The 22,476-nt window shown below is 49.1% G+C and overlaps 1 protein-coding gene across 2 annotated transcripts; it reads left to right on the top strand.

Annotated features, from left to right (window-relative positions):
- The first annotated feature begins 1,138 nt into the window (after window positions 1-1,138).
- Window positions 1,139-22,074, top strand: PPM1D (protein phosphatase, Mg2+/Mn2+ dependent 1D). 2 transcript variants are annotated; one of them, XM_064678049.1, is made up of 6 exons: window positions 1,139-1,773; window positions 5,760-5,988; window positions 8,281-8,405; window positions 14,817-15,007; window positions 15,841-16,083; window positions 20,634-22,074. In XM_064678049.1, the coding sequence occupies exons 1-6, from the start codon at window positions 1,338-1,340 to the stop codon at window positions 21,174-21,176; spliced, it is 1,767 nt and encodes a 588-aa protein (XP_064534119.1). In that variant the 5' UTR covers window positions 1,139-1,337; the 3' UTR covers window positions 21,177-22,074. The 2 variants fall into 2 exon arrangements, with proteins under 2 accessions (XP_064534119.1, XP_064534118.1); XM_064678048.1 differs by having other exon boundaries at window positions 1,140-1,773; window positions 15,838-16,083.
- Window positions 22,075-22,476: the final 402 nt, after the last annotated feature.

Raw genomic sequence — 22,476 nt, 5'->3', positions numbered from 1 at the left:
TCCGGGGAAGTATTTCTGCAAAATTCCACAGTGCTTTTCACCGGGGTGGGAAGGGGCTCTGGGAGCTGCAAGGAAAACAAGGTCTAGAATTTCAGCTCTAAAACCCAAATGCACAAACCCCTCCTGGCTTAAATAGTCAGGAGTGGAAACCCTGCATGTCCTGTGGGATGTGTAATTCCAGAGGGATCACTGTCCAAGTGGGAGAGCAGGGATTTCAGCCAGGAGCAGGGAAAGATGGAGGGGCTGGAATGATGCTGGAGTTCCTGGAGCAGGGAGAGATGGGGGGCTGAGTAACACCCAGGGGATCCCGGAGCAGGGAAAGATGGAGGGGCTGGGATAATGCTGGAGTTCCTGGAGCAGGACCTGAGTAACACCCAGGTGGTCCTGGAGCAGGGAAGGATATGGGGCTGAGTAACATTCAGGGATTCCTAGAGCAGGGAAGGATAATGTGCTGGGCTCGCTGGAGCAGGGAAAGACTGGAGTAACACCCAGGGGATCCTGGAGCAGGGAAAGATGGAGGGGCTGGGATAATGCTGGAGTTCCTGGAGCAGGGAGAGATGGGGGGCTGAGTAACACCCAGGTGGTCCTGGAGCAGGGAAGGATATGGGGCTGAGTAACATTCAGGGGTTCCTAGAGCAGGGAAGGATAACGTGCTGGGCTCGCTGGAGCAGGGAAAGATGTGGGGCTGGAGTAACACCCAGGGGATCCCGGAGCAGGGAAAGATGGGATTGGGGAATCTCCAGCATTCCAGGAGCAGGGAAGGAGAAGAGCGGGGGCCGAGTAACAGGGCATCCTATAGCAGGGAAAGATTGGGGCCGGAGTAACACTGGAGCAACGGGTGGAGTCCCGCGCTTCGAATCAGTAGCTGCCATCCTACTGGCACCTGGGGGGTGTGTGCTCGGAGCCCTCCTGTCCCGGGGTCCCCCCTCCTCCTGTCCCGGGGTCCCCCCTCCTCCTGTCCCGGGGTCCCTCCTCCTCCTGTCCCGGGGTCCCTCCTCCTCCTGTCCCGGGGTCCCCCCTCCTGCCGCGGTCGGTCCCGCCGGTGGCCGCGGGGGGCGCTGCGGTGCCGAGGCCGCGCCCGCCGCCCCTTCCTGCGCGGCGGTGCCGGGCGGGGCCCGCAGGGGGCGCTGGCCCGGCCCGGCCCCGTTGCCGGCGCCGTTCCCGTTCCGGCGGGCGGAGGGAGCGCGGCGGGAGCGGCCCCGGGAGGCTGCGGGAGGCGCCGGGGACATGCCCGGGCGGCCCCGGGGACGCCCGCAATAGTCCTCGCTGTCGGCGGCGCTGGGCGGGGAGCGGCGGGCGAGCTGCCCCCTCCTCTCCCCCCCCTCCTCCTCCTCCCCATGGAGGGGCCGTACGCGCTCGGGGTGAGCGTGTTCTCGGACCAGGGCGGCAGGAAATACATGGAGGACGTGACCCACATCGTGGTGGAGCCCGAGCCGCCGCCAGGGCCGCACAAAGGCGGAGCGGCGCCCGCAGGCCCCGGCGCCGCCGAGCCCCCGGCCGAGGGCGGGCGGCGCCGGGGGGGGACCCCGCGGGCGGCCGAGGAGGGAGCGCAGCCCCCCGGCAGCGGCCCCGGGCGGCGGCCCCGCCGCTCCGTCGCCTTCTTCGCCGTGTGCGACGGGCACGGCGGGCGGGAGGCGGCCCAGTTCGCCCGGGAGAACCTGTGGGGCTTCATCAAGAAGCAGAAGGGCTTCGGCTCGGCCGAGCCGGCCGAGGTGTGCGCGGCCCTGCGCAAGGGCTTCATCGCCTGCCACCGCGCCATGTGGAAAAAGCTGCGTAAGTCCCGCGCCCTCCGCTCCCTCCCGCGGGAGAACCGGCCCCGCCGTCCATCCCCCTGCGCCGCTCCGCGCTTTAGCCGCCTTTTCCTTCCCCCGCACTATTGTGAGTTCCCCCTCCATCGCTGCCCCTCCGTCTGTGCCGGCCCTGGGCCGGGAATGGGGAGAGCGCGGGGTGGGATTCGAGGTCTCGGCTCGAGTGGTTCGGTGGAACAAGAAAAACTGGAGCGCGGGCTGCGAGAGAAGAGATGTAAACACAGGGTGGTGAGGACGCGCTGTTGTGTAGCTGGGAATGGTGTGATGGGAGAGCTGCGGTTTGTTTTCGGCGTGTTACAGGTCGGATCTCCAAACCGGGTTTATTTGGAGGTCTTCGCCTTGTCGCCCTGGGGAACTGCGCGGGATTCCCGCTTAGATTTCCCTGGGATCATTTAAAAAAAAATAATTTTAACAAACCGGGCTGAGACGGCGTTTTTTCCTTAAGTGTGCTTCCAGTTGTTTTTGTGAGTCCTGATGGAAGGATTGAAATGTGGCTGGTGTATAACGGGTACTCGTGTTGTTGTGTGAGCATCGGGGGTTATGCAGGGTCCCTGCCAAAATAGAGAACGCGCTCGGTATCCTGAATATTCTGTATATTGTTTGCTTAACTGCAGGAGGATAGAATACTGCAGGGGTCCTAAATAGGGGAGGGTAAAGGAAAGAGAGTGCCCAGACAGGTGACAGTCATCATTCCTGTGCTTTTCCTTCTCCCTGCGTCTAGTGAGACTGAAGAATTGAGTTTTTGAAAGGTATTTTTTTTTTCTGGGTAAGGTGAAGGTTATGGTTTAGAGTATGGTTATTGTTTATATAGGATGTGTAGAGTGTGTGTGTACTGTGTGTGGATTTATGTGTTCAAAAGCCTCAGGAAGAAAAAAATACAACAGCAGCATCCAGCACATGAAGACAGAAGGGTGTGGAACACGGGAAAATCGGATCCAAAACACCGTGACATAATGACAGTTGGGCTCGGGAGGGAAACCTGAAAAGCAAGAACTGCACTCTGAGCACCCCCGGGGGATTTCAGTGAAGTGATTCAAGGGGTGGGGGGGATTATAACGTCAAAACAGTTTCGTTTTCCTTTTTCTTGAACAGCAAAATGGAGAAGTTGTGCAAATGTCAGATGCTTGAGAAATGCAGGGGAAGGAGTAGCAGGGTCGAGGGCACTCTGTGTGGAGAGCAAAGGGTGTGTGAGGTTTAGGAGCAGCAGAACTTGCCCCCAGCCCTGATGTTGGGGTGGGTGCCCTCCTGGGCTGCAGAGCTGGGTGATAAGATGTGTGAGCAGGGGAAGGTGGCATGGGGGGGAAGATAAGGAGTTCAGTTTTCTGCTTGTGGTATCCCTGGTGTGCTATTTGTCACTGGGACCAAAGGCAGAGAGGTGAAGTGCCAGAGTGCAGCAGGCCTTGTTTTAGTAAGGAGTGTTTAGCAATTACCACCGGGGCTGTGGAAGCAATTTAAATTGTTGGGAGAAACAACATCGCTCTGGCTGTGAGTGTTTGATGACAGTTCGAGGTGTTTTGTAAACTCCAGAGTATGTTTGGCCTTAATGATGTGGGCTGCACTTGTGGAGGTGACACTGTGGGCATGAAATGGAGAACTGGGTGTTTTGGTATCTTGGAAAGTCAAAGAACAGTTTGGAATTGTGGTGTGGGGGATGGAGGCTTTACTGCTTCCAGTTGGGAGGGAAGCCCACACTCAGCTGCTCTGTTGGTTGTTGGAAGCTCTGGGATCACCCTCTGCATCTCCTGGGATAGACACAAACCACACTGATTGTGAGAGTACCAGAAAAATTAAAGGACAAAAATACCCCTTTGGCATTGCTGATAATTTTTGGTAATTTTTGCTGTTAATTCTATAGTAATAAAAATTTCTACTGAAGAGGTTCTGGAGTAAAGGTTCACATTGGAAGCCACAAATCCAGTTTATGAGTTTATGGGCTCAAAGTTACAAGGCTGAGTGAAGGGTAGTGGTTTTCAAGTAGAGGGGAAAGTTGTTGTAGGAAGATGTTCTTGCTCAGGTGACAGGATTGCTGAAGACACGCTCCTGGTACCTGGGGGTGAGTGGCTTCAATTCTAATACTTGAGCTCAGAAGAAAACTCAATGGTTTTGCTGCTTCTGCTGATTTCTAAATGTCCTAAGAGAGAGCTGTGCTGGGTCTAATAGTTGTGTCTGCACAGGAGCAAGGCACGAAGTGCAGTCCCTGCTGAGCAGCAGATCAGATCTGCTTCTGTCGAGCCTAAAATCTGAGGCTGCTCTATCAGTCTTTTTCTCACAAGTGGGTGATTTCCCTCTCTGTCTCCTCGTCCCCATAAAGACTGATTTGACTCTCTGATAGGTTTTATTGCTGTTGAGGGGTTGTTCCACTGACAGAAACTCATTAGTCGCAGCTTGTTTTCTGTTAAGTGCACGGTTTTAGTCCTCATTACCACTTGGCTCCCTCCCTCGTTTCCTCCCATTTGGAATGTGTTACATTTAATATCCACAGTTAAAATTGCCAGACAAAGTGCTTCCAATAAGCTGATTGAATGTTTGTGTTCCTGAAATAAAGCTGCTCCGAGGGGGAAAGTGTGGTTTGGTATTTAGAACACAAAGCTAGAACGCTGTTAGAGCTCAAATGTTTAAATTGTGCTGGATGTCTTGGTAGCTCACGCCGAGGGGATGCAGCTTTTACCTTCATCCTGCCTATAAATTGTGCTTCTCCTTCAGCACTTTTCCCTCAGGCATCTGAACAGTAGAACCTAAATTCCTCATTTTTTGGTTCTGCTTAAAGCCGTGGAAGTTCAAAAATCTGTATCCTCGCAGAGGGGAAGGAGTAACTGTGTTGAATTCTTCTTTTCTCCTCTGTTTGTTTCTGGTGTGTTTGTTGTGTCCCAGGAAAGAGAAGAGCCCGGTGCTCTGGCAGCCTGGCTGGGGTATTCCCTGCAGACAGCTTGTGTCAGGGTGGAATTCCTGCCTTGTGAAGTGCAGGAGATAGAATGTGACAGGGAGATGAGTCTCCCCGTGGAGTTTGTCTGGAGACGTGAGTGGGTGCAGTGAAGAGGAAACAGGAGGTTGCTGTTGACAGTTGAAACCAACTGATAACTGGGAATTGGAGTTGGGATTTTGGTGGGTGCTGGAGCGGGGAGGAGGTGCTTTGGCTGAGCTGTCTGAATGGGGATGTCTCTGTGGAGGTTTGGAAGTAAGTGTAAAAATAGAAAAGGCGTGAAAGGGAAATTTGGGTTGGACATAGATGGGGAGAGCAGTGTAATAGGAAGTTAATATCAGTGGTTTGAGGGCAAAGCAGTTGAGAAAGAAGGAGATTTCCTTAACCATGTGTAGCTGACAGCAGTGTAGGGATGTTGTTGCTCTGGTTTCAAGGGGTATCTCCTGTAGAAGTTGGATGTTGGGTTAAGGAGAGCATCTCTAAACAAGCTGCATCAGTCCTCTCAAAGGAAATGTGGGTAAAACAGTTGGGATGTTGCTCAGCCTAAATGTTGTTGTTCAGCTATAAAAATCAAAGAACACTTTCCTTCCTTCCGAGGGGATCAGGAACATCCAGAAATCCTGATTGCCAGTCCAGTATCCAGACACAGTAATGGAATTCGTGACATTTTTACTTGTTCAGACAGGGAAATGAACAGTAGGCCTTAATGAAACACTCTGGATCCTGTTTGAGGAGCACATCTTCCCCCAGGTTCTTCTAGTGGTGCTTGGAATATTAAGCCAGAGGAGGCAGTTTTTAGAATCCTATTCTGGTGCTTTGGTAGTGGCTTTATCTCCATGTTTGTGCCAATTCAAGCTGTAGCTCAAACTGCTGGGAGGAGAGTGGGGGTTCCCCGGGGGCACTGCTTGCCCTGACCGTGCTGTTGTAACATCCCACAAGCCCCTGGCACACCCTCCATCCTGACCTTCAGGACGTTCCCAGCTCCAGAGAGTTAAAAACTTGCCTTTTCTTGGCCTTTTCTCTCCCTGCAGCAGAGTGGCCCAAGACCATGACGGGCCTGCCCAGCACGTCGGGGACGACGGCGAGCGTGGTGATCATCCGCGGCTCCAAGATGTACGTGGCCCACGTGGGGGACTCAGGGGTGGTGCTGGGGGTCCAGGATGACCCCAAGGACGACTTTGTGAGAGCTGTGGAGGTCACACAGGACCACAAGCCAGAGCTGCCCAAAGAGAGGGAGAGAATCGAAGGCCTTGGGGGCAGGTGAGTGTGGCTGCTCTGACTGAGCTAAGCTTGTTTCCAGAGGGTCATGCAAGAAGCTGAATCTCACAGTGTATTTCTATTATCCTCTGTTTTTTATAGTTTGTTGGGGAATATGTTACAGTGATCCATTGTTACATGGTTGGTTTTTTTTGCTGGTGGTTTATGGCATATACAGAATTTTAAAAAGCCCAGCTGAGGTGTGCTTACGGTTGTACGTGTTCACCCGGCACTTTGAAAGTGGAGATGGTGATATTTGACCTATTTTTTGTTAAATTCCAAGGAATCTGGGGGTTGGGAAAATTGTCTTTGCACGTAGAGAAAATTATCTTTGCACCTAGAGAAAATTATCTTTGCAGATAGGGAGAATTACCTTTGCATATAAGTAAAATGATCTGAGGTCTGGAATACCGGGTTTGTCAAATTTTGACACAAACCACTGTAATTTCTCAGGTGTTCTGCATTGTTCCTGAGATGACAATGGCAGCTGTTGAGTGGGCTCCTCAAAGCTTCTGCTTAGGGGACATAAAAAAAGAAAAAGGTTAGATTTGAAACCAAGTCCTGTTTGGATTTGCTGTGTTTAAACACCCCCTGTAAGCGTCAGAACACCATGTCTGGGCAGGAGTTGTTTCTTCCCTGTCAGGAGCTGGCAGAGGCTGGAATGCCCAAGCTGGGGTGGGTGTGTGTTCCCTGTGGGTGAGGGGGAAGCAGGCAGGGCCGTCAGGTGGCACAAATGTTTGGGCACCAACCTCAGGGCTCGTGTTTGGTGGAGCTTCCCAGGAGCTCAGGGAGCTCAGCACTCCCCTGGTGCTGCAGCAGATGGGTGGGCACGGCTTCCTTCCCAGAGCAGGGCTCTGCAGAGGCTTTCCTGTTGCCATCACTCATGTGAGAGCCCTGTCAGCCCATTAACCTGCAGACATTTGTGTCTCTGGCAGCTGGGACTCCATCAGGTGGCTCTGCAGAAGGGGGAACCTGCAGTTTGCTGGGTTAGTGCCTGTGCACGTTTCCAAGTTGTGCATCTCAGAGACTGAAAGTCTCTGAAGCTTCAGAGCAGCATTCCCTGAAGCTTTGTGTCTACAGGAATGCTTAATTTGGTTTTAGGTTGGTTTTTTTTTGTTTGTTTTAATCTTTTATTTCTACTGGTGCTCCTCCTGTTTTTCCCAGGCTGGCTGTGAGGCAAATGGTAGGAGTGGGGTGGAACTGTGCAGCTGTGCCTGGTAATGTCCTCTCTTTCATGAGAGCAAACTGGGAACAGTTAAGGGCAGAGCATAATTGAATCTTCCATTAAAATGAGATTTTTCCTAGTAACAGTCTGAGCGTGGGATGAGGTTTTCTTTCAGCTAATGCCTGAAGTGAGCTTTGTGTGGTCATTAGTTGGACAAGTGGATGAGATCAGTTTTTAGGATGTGGTGTTTGTGACTTTGCAGTGCTGTGGATGGAGCTCAACATGCCCTTGTTGTTAAGGCCTTTGAAGTCTCAGGAAGTGCATCTTGAATGGCTTCAGTATGAGGAATCTTGAGGCTGTTCCAGAGCTGCTCAGTTCCTAATTACCCATGGCTGTTCCTCGGATGAAAGGAACTTCCAAGTATCTAGTTCTTAACTTGTCTGGGACCAAGCTTTGCTAGCTCCTGGTTTCATTAGCTCTTATTCCTTGGCTGTTCATACACTGTTCTTTCTTCCCTGCCTGATGCAGCTGCCCCAGTTATTTGCTCTGCAGCTTCTCTGACCCCTCAGTGCCATCTGTGAGAGCCAAACCAGCTCAGTGCCTCCGAGCAGGTGTTCACATGCAAATACAGAGCTGTTTCCTCCCATCTCCTGCTTCCAGCAGACAGCAACTGGCAACAATTCCCCTTTTGTGTCTGCAAGGGAATCCCTACAGCAGGCTGCTCCTTTCTCTTCTCTTGTTTCCACTATGCTGTGCTGCTCTTTGCTGCCAGACTCTGGGAGATGGAGAAAGCTGCAGGAGGAACTCAGTGGTAAATCCACCCGAGTGAGCTGGTGTTGATGGTCCTCGGATGAGGGGGGCAAATTCAGTTCTGTTCTTTCTCTGACAAAGAGTTTCTTCCAATTCTTCATTCCCCTGCTTTTTTATTTTCTTCTGCCCTTCACCTCTCGCTTTTCCCTTTGGCTGAATAAGGAGTGAAGCTCTCTAAGGGGCACGGTGTGTTTTGAAGCACTTCATTGTGCCTCGGACTGCCCCGGGGGCGTTGTCATTATCGCCTCCGGATTTGCATATTTAACTGGCTTTGTCTCCTTTGTTCCCGTGTGACCTCTGCCTGTCTCTGCTGCTTCCAGCGTGATCAACAAGTCCGGAGTGAACCGTGTGGTGTGGAAGAGGCCCCGGCTGAGCCACAACGGCCCCGTTCGCCGCAGCACCGTCATCGACCAGATCCCCTTCCTGGCCGTGGCCAGAGCCCTGGGTGAGTGCTGTGCTGGGGCAAACATGGAGCTCGAGGGATTCAAGCACTTGCTTTTTTGCAAACCCGGGCCTTTTAAATATATTTTTAATAGCATCTGGATTTATTTTTTTGAAATCTGTAAAAGGCGGCGTCGGGGAGAGAAGAACCCGCCTTAAAACTTTCAGGGTTTTCAGTGTCAGCCCTACAAGGATGGGACTTAATTTCTGGTGCAAATGAAAATGTATAAGCAGCACATTGTCTCCAGGGTGGAGAGCACCTTGGTCTTTTTCTTGCTGAGATAACAGGACTGGAATTTTTGACTGGTTGGTAAAACTGGAGTGTTGCTGGATGGCAGGTGAATTCAGTCTGTCCTTCGTGGTGAGTCTTTTTTCTTTAAGACTTAGCACAGAATGGGATGAAAGTCAAATCTGTGTTTTATCTGTTAACTTGCCTTTGTGGGAGCACTAATAATGGGAAACTGTCTTTGAGAAACACTTTATTCCAAGGACAAAAAGGCATATTGCAGTACTGGAAAACTAGTGACAAATAGTTTTTGGGAAGTGCTTCATAACTGAATCACTGGATGCCTCTTACTCATGAGTGTTGGTGTCTGCTGGTTATTTTCTCCCTTAAAACACAGGGATCTGTCCAGGCTTGAGGAGAACTTTGCAGTGAACATTTAAAAGCCAGATCCGTATCAAAGTGGTGGAATGGTGCTCTTATAAAATTTTAATTGTATGGACATTTTCTCAGTAGCTTCAAGCCTTTATGGGCCATGTTTTAGGTAGGATAGAGTTTATTTTGTGGTTAGTAAAACCGACTGGGGAGTTGGAGTAAATCCTTGGAAGAGTCTTTGGCATCTTCAGCTCATGGCACAGAAAGAATCCTGGTCCAAGAGAAGCCTTATGGCCAGATGAGCTCTGCTGACATCCCCTTTCCTGTTCTGATTGTCACAAGTGCCCTTCTGCCCTAAAATAAGCATTTGTGGAATGCTTAATTCTGTATTTAAGTATTTAAATAATGATTAATTTATTTATAGCCCCAGAACAAGGCAGAAATATTTGGGCTTCCTCCTGTCCCTGTGAAGCATCTTTAAGCTGCTTTTGCTGAATCCAGCAGGTTTCTGTGCCTTCTAATGGAATATTTTAAGAGTATTCTGCATTTTCACAGCTATTTCTGCTGACCTTTTCTGGGCAATGAAAACATCTCTTTTTATACCAATTTACCTCCTAATAAATATGAATCCCAGGGAGTCCCAGGATTGGAAATCTGGCTCTGTGTGTAATTTTGGAAGGTGCTGCACTAAGCAGGGGATGTAGAGAGAGAAGCTAACACTTGGTATCACTTGAAACAAGAAGCAAGTGTAGGAAGGAGCAGACAAGCAGGGTGATTAATGGCTGGGCTTTGGGGGTTCCTGCCAGTGCAGCCTAAAGTCGTTGTGGTTTTCCTAAGCTGCTGTTTAAGCTCATATCCCCCAGCCTGGGTGAGTTCACTGCTAACAGTGTGGTGGCAGAAATGGGGCTTTTAAAGGGCTTTTTGATTTATGTGGGATCTCTCTTGTTGGTAAATTAGCTCAGCTCTAAATCTGGTAAATATTTTATAGACTTTTTTTCCCCTGTTCCCCTCCCCTTTTCCTTGGGAACTGATGTGGAGCCAAGACCTGCAGCTGTGAGTGGGTTCTGTGGGGAGGGATTACCCTGAAGTATTGGAGCTGTTTGGGGGGTGTTTAAATTAATGAATGATGAAAGCTGAGCCAAGAACCCCTTAGTTAAACCCCCCAGTCACGTGGGAACACAAGCCATCCTTTCCCTGGATTTTTATATGGAACTATAATAGACTCAGCCCTGTATTTCAGGTAGGGCAGCCTCTGCCATGCAGGTTGGACTTTTCCTAAGAGCAGGAATTCCCTGCTGCCCCCTAAAAGGAGTTGTGTGCTAGCACAGGGAATCCCTGGATAGCTGCAGGAATGTTGGCTCTGACAGGGACAGGGAACCTGTTTCCCAGAGCAACTTCCTGGATGCCAGAGTTTTGTGAAGCTCCCTGAATGCACATTCCATGGAACCCCAGGGAAGAGGGGGTTGCTGACCTCAGATGATCTCAGTAGACTCCTGTATGATGGTCCAGGTTTTTTACATGCATTTAACCATTATTTTACTGGAGTCTGCCTCTCCTTTGGCAATGTAGAAAAACAATCCCAAACCCTTCTCCCAAAGGCAGAACTTCAGCCAGGTTTGGGCAGTGCATTCTTGGGGTTTGCTCCTTCTCCAGCTGAGCAGATGCTGCCCAGGATTGGCTGTTGAAGCCTCAAATTCCACCCTGGTGTTGATTTGAAGGATTTAATTCAAGGCCAGCCACTGGGAGTAGCTTCCTGCAGGTCATTTGAGCTCTTTGCCTCTGCTTTTGCAAGGAGTTCTTGCAGGTTTTCTCATTCCAGCCCCCTGCCACGGGCAGGGACACTTCCCACTAGCCCAGGTTGCTCCAAGCCCTGTCCAACTTGTTCTTGAGCACTTCCAGGGATGAACAGTGCTTTAGGAGCAGCTTTTGATTCACCATTCATTTCAAATGCAATTATTTGTGTAATTTGCTGTTGAAATCCTGTTCTCTTAGCTGTGCTTTACTTTTCTGTTGAGGGTGGCATCCTTTCTACATTAGACCGAAATAGTGTGTAAATAAAACAAGTTCCTAAAAACACACTGCTCAAGGAGTGCAGAAAGTTTTAAAGCCTCAGGTGCTTCTGTGTCACTTCTCTGCTTGCTGTCCCTGCAGTTCTGTCCCCATCTCTCAGCCTGAGCTCTCCTTAATCATTCCTGATTGGAAATCAGGATGGGACACTGCTTCCATTCCTCCCCTCGTGGCTCCAGGCCTGGCTTGCCAGAGGTGCAGTGAAAATCCCCCCCCAGCTCAGCCTGACTGGTTTCCAGTGGTTCCTGTCCTCATCCTTGCAGGGATTTGTCTCACTTCCCCCAGCTCTGCTTCCCTGGCACTGGGAAAAAAAAAAAAAAAGGAAGTTCTGCAAGTCTTCCCTTTGTAGCAACAGCCCTGTCAGATAGAACTGGGCTTTGGAAAGCTCTGGGATTAATCAAACCAGGTTTTTTTTTGGACCCACTTATAAAAATCAACGTCTCTTTCCTCTATTAAAACCAAAAGCTGGTTTTGTATTTTGTATGCAAAGCAGCATCTCCTGAAACAGGAATGAAAGGCTTGATTTATGTGACTTCTGGACATGCTTTGCTCTAAGAAGGCTTTGGGTTTAATCCAGTCCAGCCCACTTACGTGATGGGTGTTTTTGTTTGGAGCTTCAGTTGCCTCCCTGGCAGCAGCTGAGCTAAAAGTAGGGTTTTTGTTGTATTTTAAAAGTTAGCACTGAGCACGTGAGAGAGACTGCACAGTTTGATATATTCTCATAGGCAGCTAAATTAGAGCCCTGCTCCTTCAGTATCTGATTGCAAACATCTCTTTCATTTTGGAAGATGCAGTATTTTCATGTGGAGCTCTGTATGTTATTCAGGTTTGAGCCAGCACTGAGAAACAGATATGACTTTTCTGGAAGATGCAGAAGGAACCACGTTAATAACATTTTTTTAATGCTTTGGAAAAGAAATATGCAAACCTCACACTGCAAGGAATATTCCCAGTGTGTAAAGTGTTTAAAGAAGGAGATTGTTCAAGAGTTGTGTAAATGTTTGGGTTTTAATTCAGAACAAAAATAGTCTGGCTCCCAGAAGGGAGTCAGAGCCTGGCATTGCAGTGCTGTAACAGGAGCCCAGAGTCACGGGATCCCTCCTTCCCAGCCTGCCAGAGGGTCACTGTCCTTCTGCTTGCTTTGGACCAGAATTAAACATTTCAGAGCCCTTTGAAATGCTCAGGGAAGAGTGTGCTGTGCCTCCTGCCTGGCCTCCCTGGCCCTCTCTCCTCCTCAGGGCTGGGGCAGAGGCTGCCCCGGGAGGGACTCTGCAGGTTTGTGATTCCTGAGCTCTCCTGGTTTGTGATTCCTGAGCTCTCCAGGTTTGTGATTCCTGAGCTCTCCGGGTTTGTGATTCCCAAGTCTCCAGCCAGGCAGGGAGGGCACACAGCTGACATTGGAATGACAGCATTCCATCTGGGCAGCAGCTCCACAAAGCTCTGGCTCAGCCTGTGCTGAAAATAAATCCCAACTCACTGTCCCTGCCCTGTGACAGGGATCAGCCTCTGGGGGCTCTGAGAGCCCCTCCCCGGGCAGAGCATCCCGAGGCAGCTCCTCCTGCCAGGAATTCTGCAGGTCCATGGAGCAGCCTGCTGAGAAATGAACACCAGAGACAGTTCTCCCTGTTCTTCAGGGCAGTCACAAGTACTGGTTGTTTCCTCCTGGGCTGAGGAAGGCAGAATTTCACTGTATGCCTCAGGCTTCAAGTATTCCTTGTGGAATTTTTGCAGGGTTAAGGACCAAAAGCTTTATTTTCTTTCAGTTTGTGAATCCTGGGGCTCTTCTGAGCTTCCAGTAGCTCCTGACTGGTCTAGTTGGTCAGTTAATTCCTGATTGGGCTTTAATGCTCTTCCATCCTACGGCTTTGGGAATAAATTATTGTGTATTCCTCTTTATAACCACTGTGATATTCCCAGTTATCCCTGTGAGGAGCCTTCTTCCTCTTGGAGAAGATCCCCTGAAATCAGTGTGGTGATTACTTGGCAGTTTGCTCAGGAAGAGCAGCAGATGGACACGATGACATGTTCATCCCTGAACCCAACTGAAACAGCAGCAGGTTATTTTTATCACCCAGCCCAGGATTTTAATTAAAACAACGATTCAGTGAATGACAGTTGTCATTTCTCCTACATGAGTGTGAAGCAAAGAGCAGCATAAAAATATTAAGCACGTTGGAAATGGATGCTGCCAGGACTCCAGGGGTGGGTCTGTGATCCCAGGCTCCTGTTTGTTCACCTGCTGTATCCAGGGCAGGTCGATGGGAGGAACTTTGGGTGGCGATTCCCATCCAGTGATTTCTGTGCTGCAATTCCTGTGCTCCAGGATTTCTTTCTTTGGCTGCCCTTGCCAGCTGGCTTTGCTGGGGTCTGGGGGGGCCCTGTGCACCTCTGGATGAGCAGCCTTGGCTGTTAATTAGGGCTCATTAGCAGCGTGTGCTTGTTGGGGAGGAGAATTGGGTTAATGAGGGTGGAGCAGCCCTCCTTGCTGTGGTGGAGAGCACTAATTGAGCCCAAGTATTCCCTTCCCTCATCCTGGAAGAGTCTTTTCAGCTGGTTGATAGCTTAAGGCAAAGCTAATGGAGGGAAGTAGGAAGACAAAAAGCTTATTTATTATCTTTAAAAGGGTGGTGATGGATGTGGAAGAAGCTCCAGGCTTTGTGAGGGCAGCAAAAAGCCAAGAGCCCGACAAACCTTTGCTCTTGAGCTGGAGTTGTTGAGCTTCTCTTTGCTGCTCACCTCTGACATTTTAATTAATTTCTGCTTTTAAAGCTGTGTGTCCTGCACAGAAAAGCTTAGCCAGTGCTTGCAATTAATAATGTTACTTTTTGTTGCTTTTTGCTATGGGAAGTTGTTTGTGGACATGGAAATGAAAGAGAAGGTGCCAGCACAAATTATTTCTTGATTTCAATGAAGGATTTTAATTTTTTCAAATATACTTGGTAAATGAAATTGAACTAATTTGATATGGAAATGGAATTTTCTGGTGGAGGGGGTTTTGCCTGAGGAGGGTTTGGAGGGAGCACTGGGTGCAGGGGATGTTTGGATGTGTTGCTGCCAAGGTGACCCCCAACTCATTCACACGGTGAGGGAGGGGTAAAAATAGAAAGGTTCCCTGGCTGAGGCCATCCTGGGGAGAGGCTGCAGCTCTCATTCCCTGCTGGAACTCAGCACTCCTCGTGTTCCTGTGGCTGCTCTCCAGCTCTGGAGTTTGGCACAGGGTGTTCAGCTGGAAGGAGGCTCCAGCAGCCCTGCAAGGGATGCAGAGGGAAGAGGGACGGGAGAGGACGGAGCAGGGGAAAGCTCAGTCTCCTCCCTTCCCCTCTGCCTTTGTCCCCTTCCTGTGGCACCTGCCCACAGGAATATTTGCAGGTTTGGTGTGGGATCAGCAAAGTAAGGCCTTACTCCTGTTTGAGGAGGACTTTATAAATCCAGCTGGGTTTTACTTTGGGCAGCGATTGAGGTTTCACCATTTTCGAGGTATTAATCTCTGATATTTCCCCTTGTCCCAAAAACTAGTTTGAAGAGAGTAGATCTCCCATAAACATAGGTTTGAATGTGGCTTAATTTGTTGCATTAAATATGATTGGAAGGTGGCAGCAGCAGAACAGCAGCTGTGCTGGAATTCCTTCGTGTTGCTGGTGACTCCAGCCTGGTGCCGATGGTTTTCCCGGGAACCCTGATCTGTATTTTCCAAGATGGAGATTTCTCCCGTGGAATGTAACCACTCCAACCCATTTCCTGCTTTGCCAGGTGACCTCTGGAGCTACGACTTCTACAGTGGGGAGTTTGTGGTGTCCCCTGAGCCCGACACGAGTGTTCACACCATCGACCCCCAGAAACACAGATACATCATCCTGGGCAGTGACGGGCTCTGGAACATGATCCCACCCCAGGATGCCATCTCCATGTGCCAGGATCATGAGGAGAAGAAGTACTTCGTGGTGAGAGCAGGGGAAATTTAATACTTTTTACCTCTAAAAATTGCTCAGACTGAGCAATGAAGTATCCAACAAAGGGGTTGTTATTTGGGCATGTTCAGTTTTGCCACAACATAAAGTTGTTAGAACAGCTTAGTTGTAGAGGCTGATGTCAAATAACATTGTTGAGTTTATTATTACTATTATTTGGTTGTCACTTTGGGGAAATGTGACCACCAGAATGGTATCTCTCAGTAACAAAGGACATGGTGTTCCTTCTCTAAGGAGGTTATACAAAATGCTGTCCGAAAATCAGATTTATCTCACGTCAGGGCTCGTGTCACAATGCAGACAGTTGCTTAGACTGAATTAAATTATTCTCTGGTTTATTTTACAAAGCAGTTAAGATGAGGGCAGTGGTCACAGTCTCCAGAAGCAGTTGGACAATACCCTCAGGGACAGGGTGTGACCTGTGCAGGGCTGAGGGTTGGACTCCGTGATCCCTGTGGGTCCCTCCCAGCTCGGCACATTCTGGGATTCTGGGAATTCCTATAGTGGAGCATCAGACAGTAAATGCTCTTTAAACCCTGGAGAGGCTTTGGGAGGGCTGTAGGTTGTGCCACAGGCAGGCTGTTGGTGCAGTGTTCTGGTTTAGAGCACTTGTATGTAGGTGGAAGGAAGAGGTGGAAGGAAGAGGTGGAAGGAAGAGGTTTCCACGAGTGTTTCCGGCTGGAGCTCCTTCAGCCCGTGCCTCTCAGGAGCACAAACCTCCGGCTGTGCTGCCCCTGTGCCACCTCCCAGTGGCCCTGAGGTGTCCCTGAGGTGTCCCTGACGTGTCCCCCCCGTGTCCCCAGCAGGGAGAGCACCGGCAGTCGTGTGCCAAGATGCTGGTGAGCCGCGCCCTGGGCCGCTGGAGGCAGCGGATGCTGCGGGCGGACAACACGAGCGCCATCGTCATCTGCATCCACCCCCCCCGCGACAGCCAGAGCCCCTGGGAGCACGAGGAGGAGCTGTACCTCAACCTGGCCGAGGGGCCCTGCTACAGCAGCCCTGACACCAACAGCATGAGCCCCTCCCGCTGCTGCACCCCCCCTGTCAAGGTAAATGTGCCACGGAATCCTCGGCAGCAGCTCAGCCCCGAGTGGGTTTTTTGTTGTGTTTTAAAAGGTAGCACTGAGCACGTAAGAGAGACTGCACAGTTTGATATATTCTCATAGGCAGCTAAATTAGAGCCCTGCTCCTTCAGTATCTGATTGCAAACATCTCTTTCATTTTGGAAGATGCAGTATTTTAATGTGGAGCTCTGTATGTTATTCAGGTTTGAGCCAGCACTGAGAAACAGGTATGACTTTTCTGGAAGATGCAGAAGGAACCACGTTAATAACATTTTTTTTAATGCTTTGGAAAAGAAATATGCAAACCTCACACTGCAAGGAATATTCCCAGTGTGTAAAGTGTTTAAAGAAGGAGATTGTTAAAGAGTTGTGTAAATGTTTGGGTTTTAATTCAGAACAAAAATAGTCTGGCTCCCAGAAGGGAGTCAGAGCCTGGCATTGCAGTGCTCCCCCTGGGAGGAATTTCCCCTTAGACAGCTTCCTGGGGCATGGTGGAGTCAGACCATTGCCAGGGATTTAGTAATAGTCTTAGAAACTACTGACCTCTCCATTTAAATCACTGTTTAACGTTGCCTTTTGATGTTTTCAATGTGTTTTTAACTCTGGGCCAGGCACCCTGTGTGTCTAGATAAGGTGTTTCAGTTGTGACACCTTCTGTGCCACGTGCAAAGCTTTGGAGAAGTGGGCCAGCTTTTATTATTGTTTCTTAAAAGACTTTGGAGCACCAGAGGCAGAGTATTAATGTAGGAACCTCTCAGAATTGCTGCTGGTGGTTTGTTAGTAGTTTTGGATCTGTGATCCCTCTGTGTGGAAGAAGTTATTAGTGTGACTTTATGCACGTGGTTCACACAGCTTGAAATGCACTCTTAGGGGGAAGTTTTTTCCAAGGTTCACCCCAAAATCCAAGGGAGCCTGTTAGGAAGAAATCAGACTGGGGATCAGAGGTTTAAAAAAGGAAAAAACCAACACATCCCCTTAGAGAATAAGGTTGGGCTGCAGTTTCCCTTCTGCCTTGCCATGTCCTGGTGCAGCACAGCTGGGGAGCTGCAGAGTGGTGCTTGTGGGGGTGTTCTGACCTTGTGGGGCTTGGTTTGGGATTGTTTGGCTGTGGGTTTTTATTTTCTCCTCTAAGGTAACTCATGGGTTAATTTATACCAGCACATGTTGATATAAAGAACATTTCTCTCTGCATTGGGGAGATCTCATTATCTTCCTGTGGTTGATTTAATGTTCTTTGTTGGAGGGAGAGACATTGTAACAGAAGGTCTTTCTTGAGGCTGGAAGTTTTAACCATCAACATAAAGCAGAGCCCTTCAGAAGGTTATTTTGTTCTGTTTTGTGGCCTTTTCTTTGCCCCTGTAAGAAGTGCAGTGTAGCTGTGAGTGGATGTTTGCTTCAGTAATTCCCAGCTGCTCCTGATTTCAGTCACTGTCCTTTGATGTTCTGCAGTATCTGTGGATAACTGTCCTTTGGGCAAAGGAAAAGAAAGCAGGAATTAGAGAGGGAGTTGGGAATGTTCCCTTGGGAGAAAGAAGCTGCTCATAAAACAGCAAACTCCACCTTTGTCTCCTCCCCTTCCATCCATGGAGAGCTGTGAAAAGAGCTCAAACCCCAGAAAAATCTTGAGGGGAAAAATATTTGAATTCTAAGCACTCCTAAAATTTTAAATGGTGCCATCTGGTTTGTGTGTGAACTGTTACAGGAGTCACTGAGCTGTGCTGGCTGCAGAATATCCAGGAACCAGCAGTTCTGGATGAGGGCTTAGGGACAGTCTGTATTTTTTTTTATTCCCCCTCTCCATCTAAGCAGATTCAGTGAACTGAGAATCTGCAGAAATGGAAGCAGGTGGTGAGAGATTCAGGAAAGGCCTTTATTCCATGATCCTTTGGGATCCCAGTGGTGTGGGCAACATCACAGGAGGGAAAAGCCCCCTTTGGCTGGTCCCAGCAAATGTGGCCAGAGAGAACAGCATCCATTTGCAGAACAAAACAGAAATACTTTGGTACATAAAGCTGCAGGTAAATGTATGATCTAATTTAGGTTGGGAATTAATTAATACTGTTGAATTTTACTGCAGAGGGATCATCCCAGTTTCTGTGAGGGAAGCAGGGATGGCCTTGACTCCTGACAGCTGCTACCTGCCAAAACAATTAATCTGGGAATAGATGGAGACCAAAGTTTCTCAATTAAACAGAAGTATTTCTTAATTGCTTATCCTTCTGGCAGGAATTACTAATACCAAATTAATTCCAGTATTCCTGGGGCCAGTGATAAAGATTGATTGGATTGTTGAGACATTAAATGGTGATTCATGGGTTATTTTTCCTGTTTGGTCACATCCCTCTCCACAGTCCATCCTCTGCCTTCCTTGGCTCCCTGAAGCCTTCTCCAGGCTCAGCTGTTTGCAGCAGGCAGGAGATGTTGGAGATAAGTTAAATGTCTTGCACAATAAAATCATCAAACCAAGTTGTTGTTAGAGACACAATGTCAGAAATTTGGCTGAGGAGCTGCAGCAGCATTGCCAGAGCTGCTCTGTGTCTGTGTGATCAGCTTCCTCATGGATCCTGCAGGAGCTGAGCTGAGGAATAACCTTTGGAACACCATCCATAAAGGTCTTCCCTCTCCTGTTGGTAAATGTAGCAAAAGAATCTTACCCAGATGGTTTTATTTACACGTTGGGAGCAGCAGAGGAGTGGAAACCTGGTGTGGATGCTGGAAACAATTCTGTTTATCCTCTCTTTAGGAGGGCATTTTATAAACTTCAGGATCAGATTTTTGCCAAGTGCTGAGCGGCCCTGGAACTCACCTTGAAGGAGAACTGGAGTTATTCTGGGCTGGGACTCAAAAAGCATCTGTTTGTTCACCTGAGGTGTTGCTCTGACTGATGGAGCTGTGTGAGCACTGGAGTTTTCAGCACATTATTTCTTAAAATAAGAACTGTCATCTGCCTCTCACTGATGGTGTGTGGAGTAACGTGGCCTTGAAATTTACTTTTGAAGGACTCTCTGAGTAACCAGGGATTTCTTCACAATTAAATCTTTAATAAGGTCATAATTCATATCTTCAGGGCACTGCATAAACACTAATTTTTATAATCTCCCTGTGGATGGGGAGAGATGTGTTGTCCCCATTTTCCTGTCGGTGGGACTGGGAATGAGGCAAAACCACTTCTCTGAGGCTGCAGAAGAGATGAGGAGCTGAAGGAGGGTCAGAGTTTGGGAAGTCCCTGGTTCTCAGGACATCATTAAACAGCTCCTGCCCAACACACAGAGACTGTGCTTCCTGGGGAGTGGCTGGGAGTGCTGGCAGGGATGGAGCTGGAGGAAACCAGAGGCAATAAAGCCATTTTTAGAATAGCTCTGACTCCCCACCTTTCTGTGGGCAGTGAGGACACTGGGGAGGAGTTGGTCCATCTCTGTTAACCTGGTTATGCAGTAACTGAGGACTCGGGTGTGACAAAGGTCAGAAGCCTCTTGCTGCTGTTTGGCCCCCTGATGGTGGATGGATCTCCTGGGGGCAGGACAGGGCCCTGTGGCAGTGCCTGAAGGAGGGAGGTCACGTCTGCAGGGTGGAAAATGCTGCTCTGAAAAGGAGAGGACAGGGCTTCCAGGCACTGCTTTGTCCACGGCTCCCCAAATCCACAGCAGCTGCCTGTGGATCCCTCAGGGTTTCACAGCCCAGATCCAGTCTCATCTTCCACCTCTCGACGTGCAGAAATGATAACTCAGTTTTGGAGTAGGATTTTTCTGCCTCTGATGAGGTTTAGAGGAGTTCTGTCACACTGTCTGCAGCCCCAAAGGACAGTGCCCCTTCCTGGAAGTGTTCCAGGCCAGGTTGGACGGGGCTTGGAGCAACCTGGTCTGGTGGGTGCAGCCTGGCAGGGGTTGTACAAGATGATCTTTAAGGTGCTTTCCAAGCCCAGCCATTCTGTGATTATCACAGAATCAGATGGGCTGGAAGGGACCTCTGAGATCATCAAGTCCAACCCTGCTGTGGTTCCCAGCCCATGGCACTGATGCCACATCCAGTTTCAGCTTAAAAACCTCCAGGGACGGAGAATCCCCCACTTCCCTGGGCAGCCCATTCCAATGGAAAGAAATTCTTCCTAATATCCAACCTAAACCTCCCCTGGCACAGCTGCAGACCCAGCCCTCTTGTCTTGCTGATGGTTGCCTGGGAAAAGAGACCAACCCCCCCTGGCTCCCCCCTCCTCCTGTCAGGGAGTTGCAGAGAGTGAGGAGGTCTCCCCTGAGCCTCCTCTTCTCCAGGCTGAACAGCCCCAGCTCCCTCAGCCTCTCCTCACAGCACTTGTGCTCCAGTCCCTTCCCCAGCCTCGTTGCTCTCCTCTGGACCTGCTCCAGGACCTCAGTGTCCTTCCTGAACTGAGGGGCCCAGAACTGGACACAGCACTCGAGGTGTGGTCAGGTGGGTGCAGCCTGGCAGGGGTTGTACAAGATGATCGTTAAGGTGCTTTCCAAGCCCAGCCATTCTGTGATTATATTTGAGCCTAACTGTGTGTTTTCCTTCCCCCTCAGCTTTCGGAAGATGAGCCGTGGCCACGCCTGAGCGGCGCCGAGCCCGTCCCTGCCCTCCTGCACAGCCCCGCTCTCGCAGACAAGTACCCGGAGCTGCCAACCGAGATTGCCAAAAGCAGCGTCGCTCCCTCGGGAGGAGCCCCGAAGGATTCGGGCCCCCAGGAGGAGAAGTGCAGCAAAGCGCTGGCTCTGCGGACACAGGAGTCCTACGGCAGCGGCCTGGCGGTCAGCCTGGCCCCCTCCAACTCCGCCAACTCAGGCACGGACCAAAAAGGCTTCAAGGTGTCCCCTGCCGGCCAAACTAAAGCGCAGGAGGCGGAGAAAACGCCCGCGGCGAACTTTAAAAGGACCTTGGAGGAATCCAACTCGGGCCCGGCGGTGAAGAAGCCGCGGCGGGGGCTGGGCCGGGCGCTGGGCCCGCAGGGGGAGGCCCCGGCCCGCAGGACCCCCGCCAAGCTGGCCATGAGGCGCAGCCTGCGCGGGCAGAAGAAGCTCAGCCCCGGCCTCTTCCACCCGCCCAGGAAAGCCGTGTGCGTGTGCTGAGGGAGGCTCGGAGCGGCTGCAGGAAGTTTGGGAAACTCTTTTATCTTTTTTTAATAAAAGTAGAAAACTTTTTTTGGTATCCGACAGCTTTATCCCCCCCCCACCCCCTCCCGGCCTTGTACTTGCTTGTATTATAACTGTGAATTTTGTAGATGTGTAGGGTATAAGTCACTGTAAAATGTGTGTAAATTTGTATTCCTTCATATAAATGTAGTCTCTTTTTTTTTTTCTTCCTTGTATAATTGTTTTAAAACCTTGTTTTAAAAAAGGAAAAAAAAAAAAACCGAACACAAAAAATTAATCCTTTTTGTTAATTTACTAAAGTCATCGATTTGTATACGCTTCTTGTGAGGAGAATTTCACAACTTTTTAACTAAAGTAAATTATTAAACAGAATGGGAGATATGTATTTTCGTAGTCCAATATGTTCCACCTAAGGTGTGTCTTTTAGAGAATACACTAGGTCTATATTTTGGTTTTAAATTTTAGATTTCTCTACTCAGAAACGAAATGTATGTGGAAGCAGAGATTTGGGTCTTGCTTTACACACCTCCATGTCGATTTTATGTTCATTAAAATACTATGCAGTATCTTATTTAGTTGTATTTTTTTGTAACAATGATCGTCAAAAGTATTTAGCAAAAAAAAAAAAAGTGTGTTTTAAAAAAAACCTCCCAACTCCCCAGAGCATCCAACAAAGCCATTCCCATCCCCTGTTCCAGATGATGGCATTTTATCCAGGCATAACTGCCCTTTGGAGATGTGTTTTCTGGTATTCCAATACTGATGGTGCTGCTAATACCTTTCAACACAAGTTCTTAAATTATTTTATGACTATTTTCATTGACTGTGTGGACCATGTGTATGTTCACCTCAATAAAACACATGAAAATCTCAAGGGGATGCTTTTCATTTTTTAATTTTATTTCAGGCACGAGTTCTGTCATTTATTAAACAGTATAATATGAATTTATTATTCCAAAATAAATTTATGTTTGTTTTGCATTCATTACAAATCTGAATATTCTCCCCTTTTCCACTTAGGAAACAAGACATCCCACACAGGTTTATCATGGAAGTGACCTTGGCAATTTATACTGAATGTTTACTGGAGCAATAAGAGAACTTTTTAAAATGTTGTTTTAATGGGGAATTAAAATGGTTATTTACAGAATCCAATTTTTTACTGCTGGAACAGTCAAACACAGGTTGGAACCAGGCCTGCCACCTGTTACCATGGTTACAGAAATCCCAGGGGATTTGATTCCTGAAAATGTCCAATTCTCTCTCATCCCTGCTG

The sequence above is a fragment of the Pseudopipra pipra genome, chromosome 21 (assembly GCF_036250125.1).
Source record: "Pseudopipra pipra isolate bDixPip1 chromosome 21, bDixPip1.hap1, whole genome shotgun sequence".
Classification (NCBI taxonomy): domain Eukaryota; kingdom Metazoa; phylum Chordata; class Aves; order Passeriformes; family Pipridae; genus Pseudopipra; species Pseudopipra pipra.
Note: the sequence above shows the minus strand (reverse complement) of the source record. Positions and strands in the feature narration are given on the sequence as shown.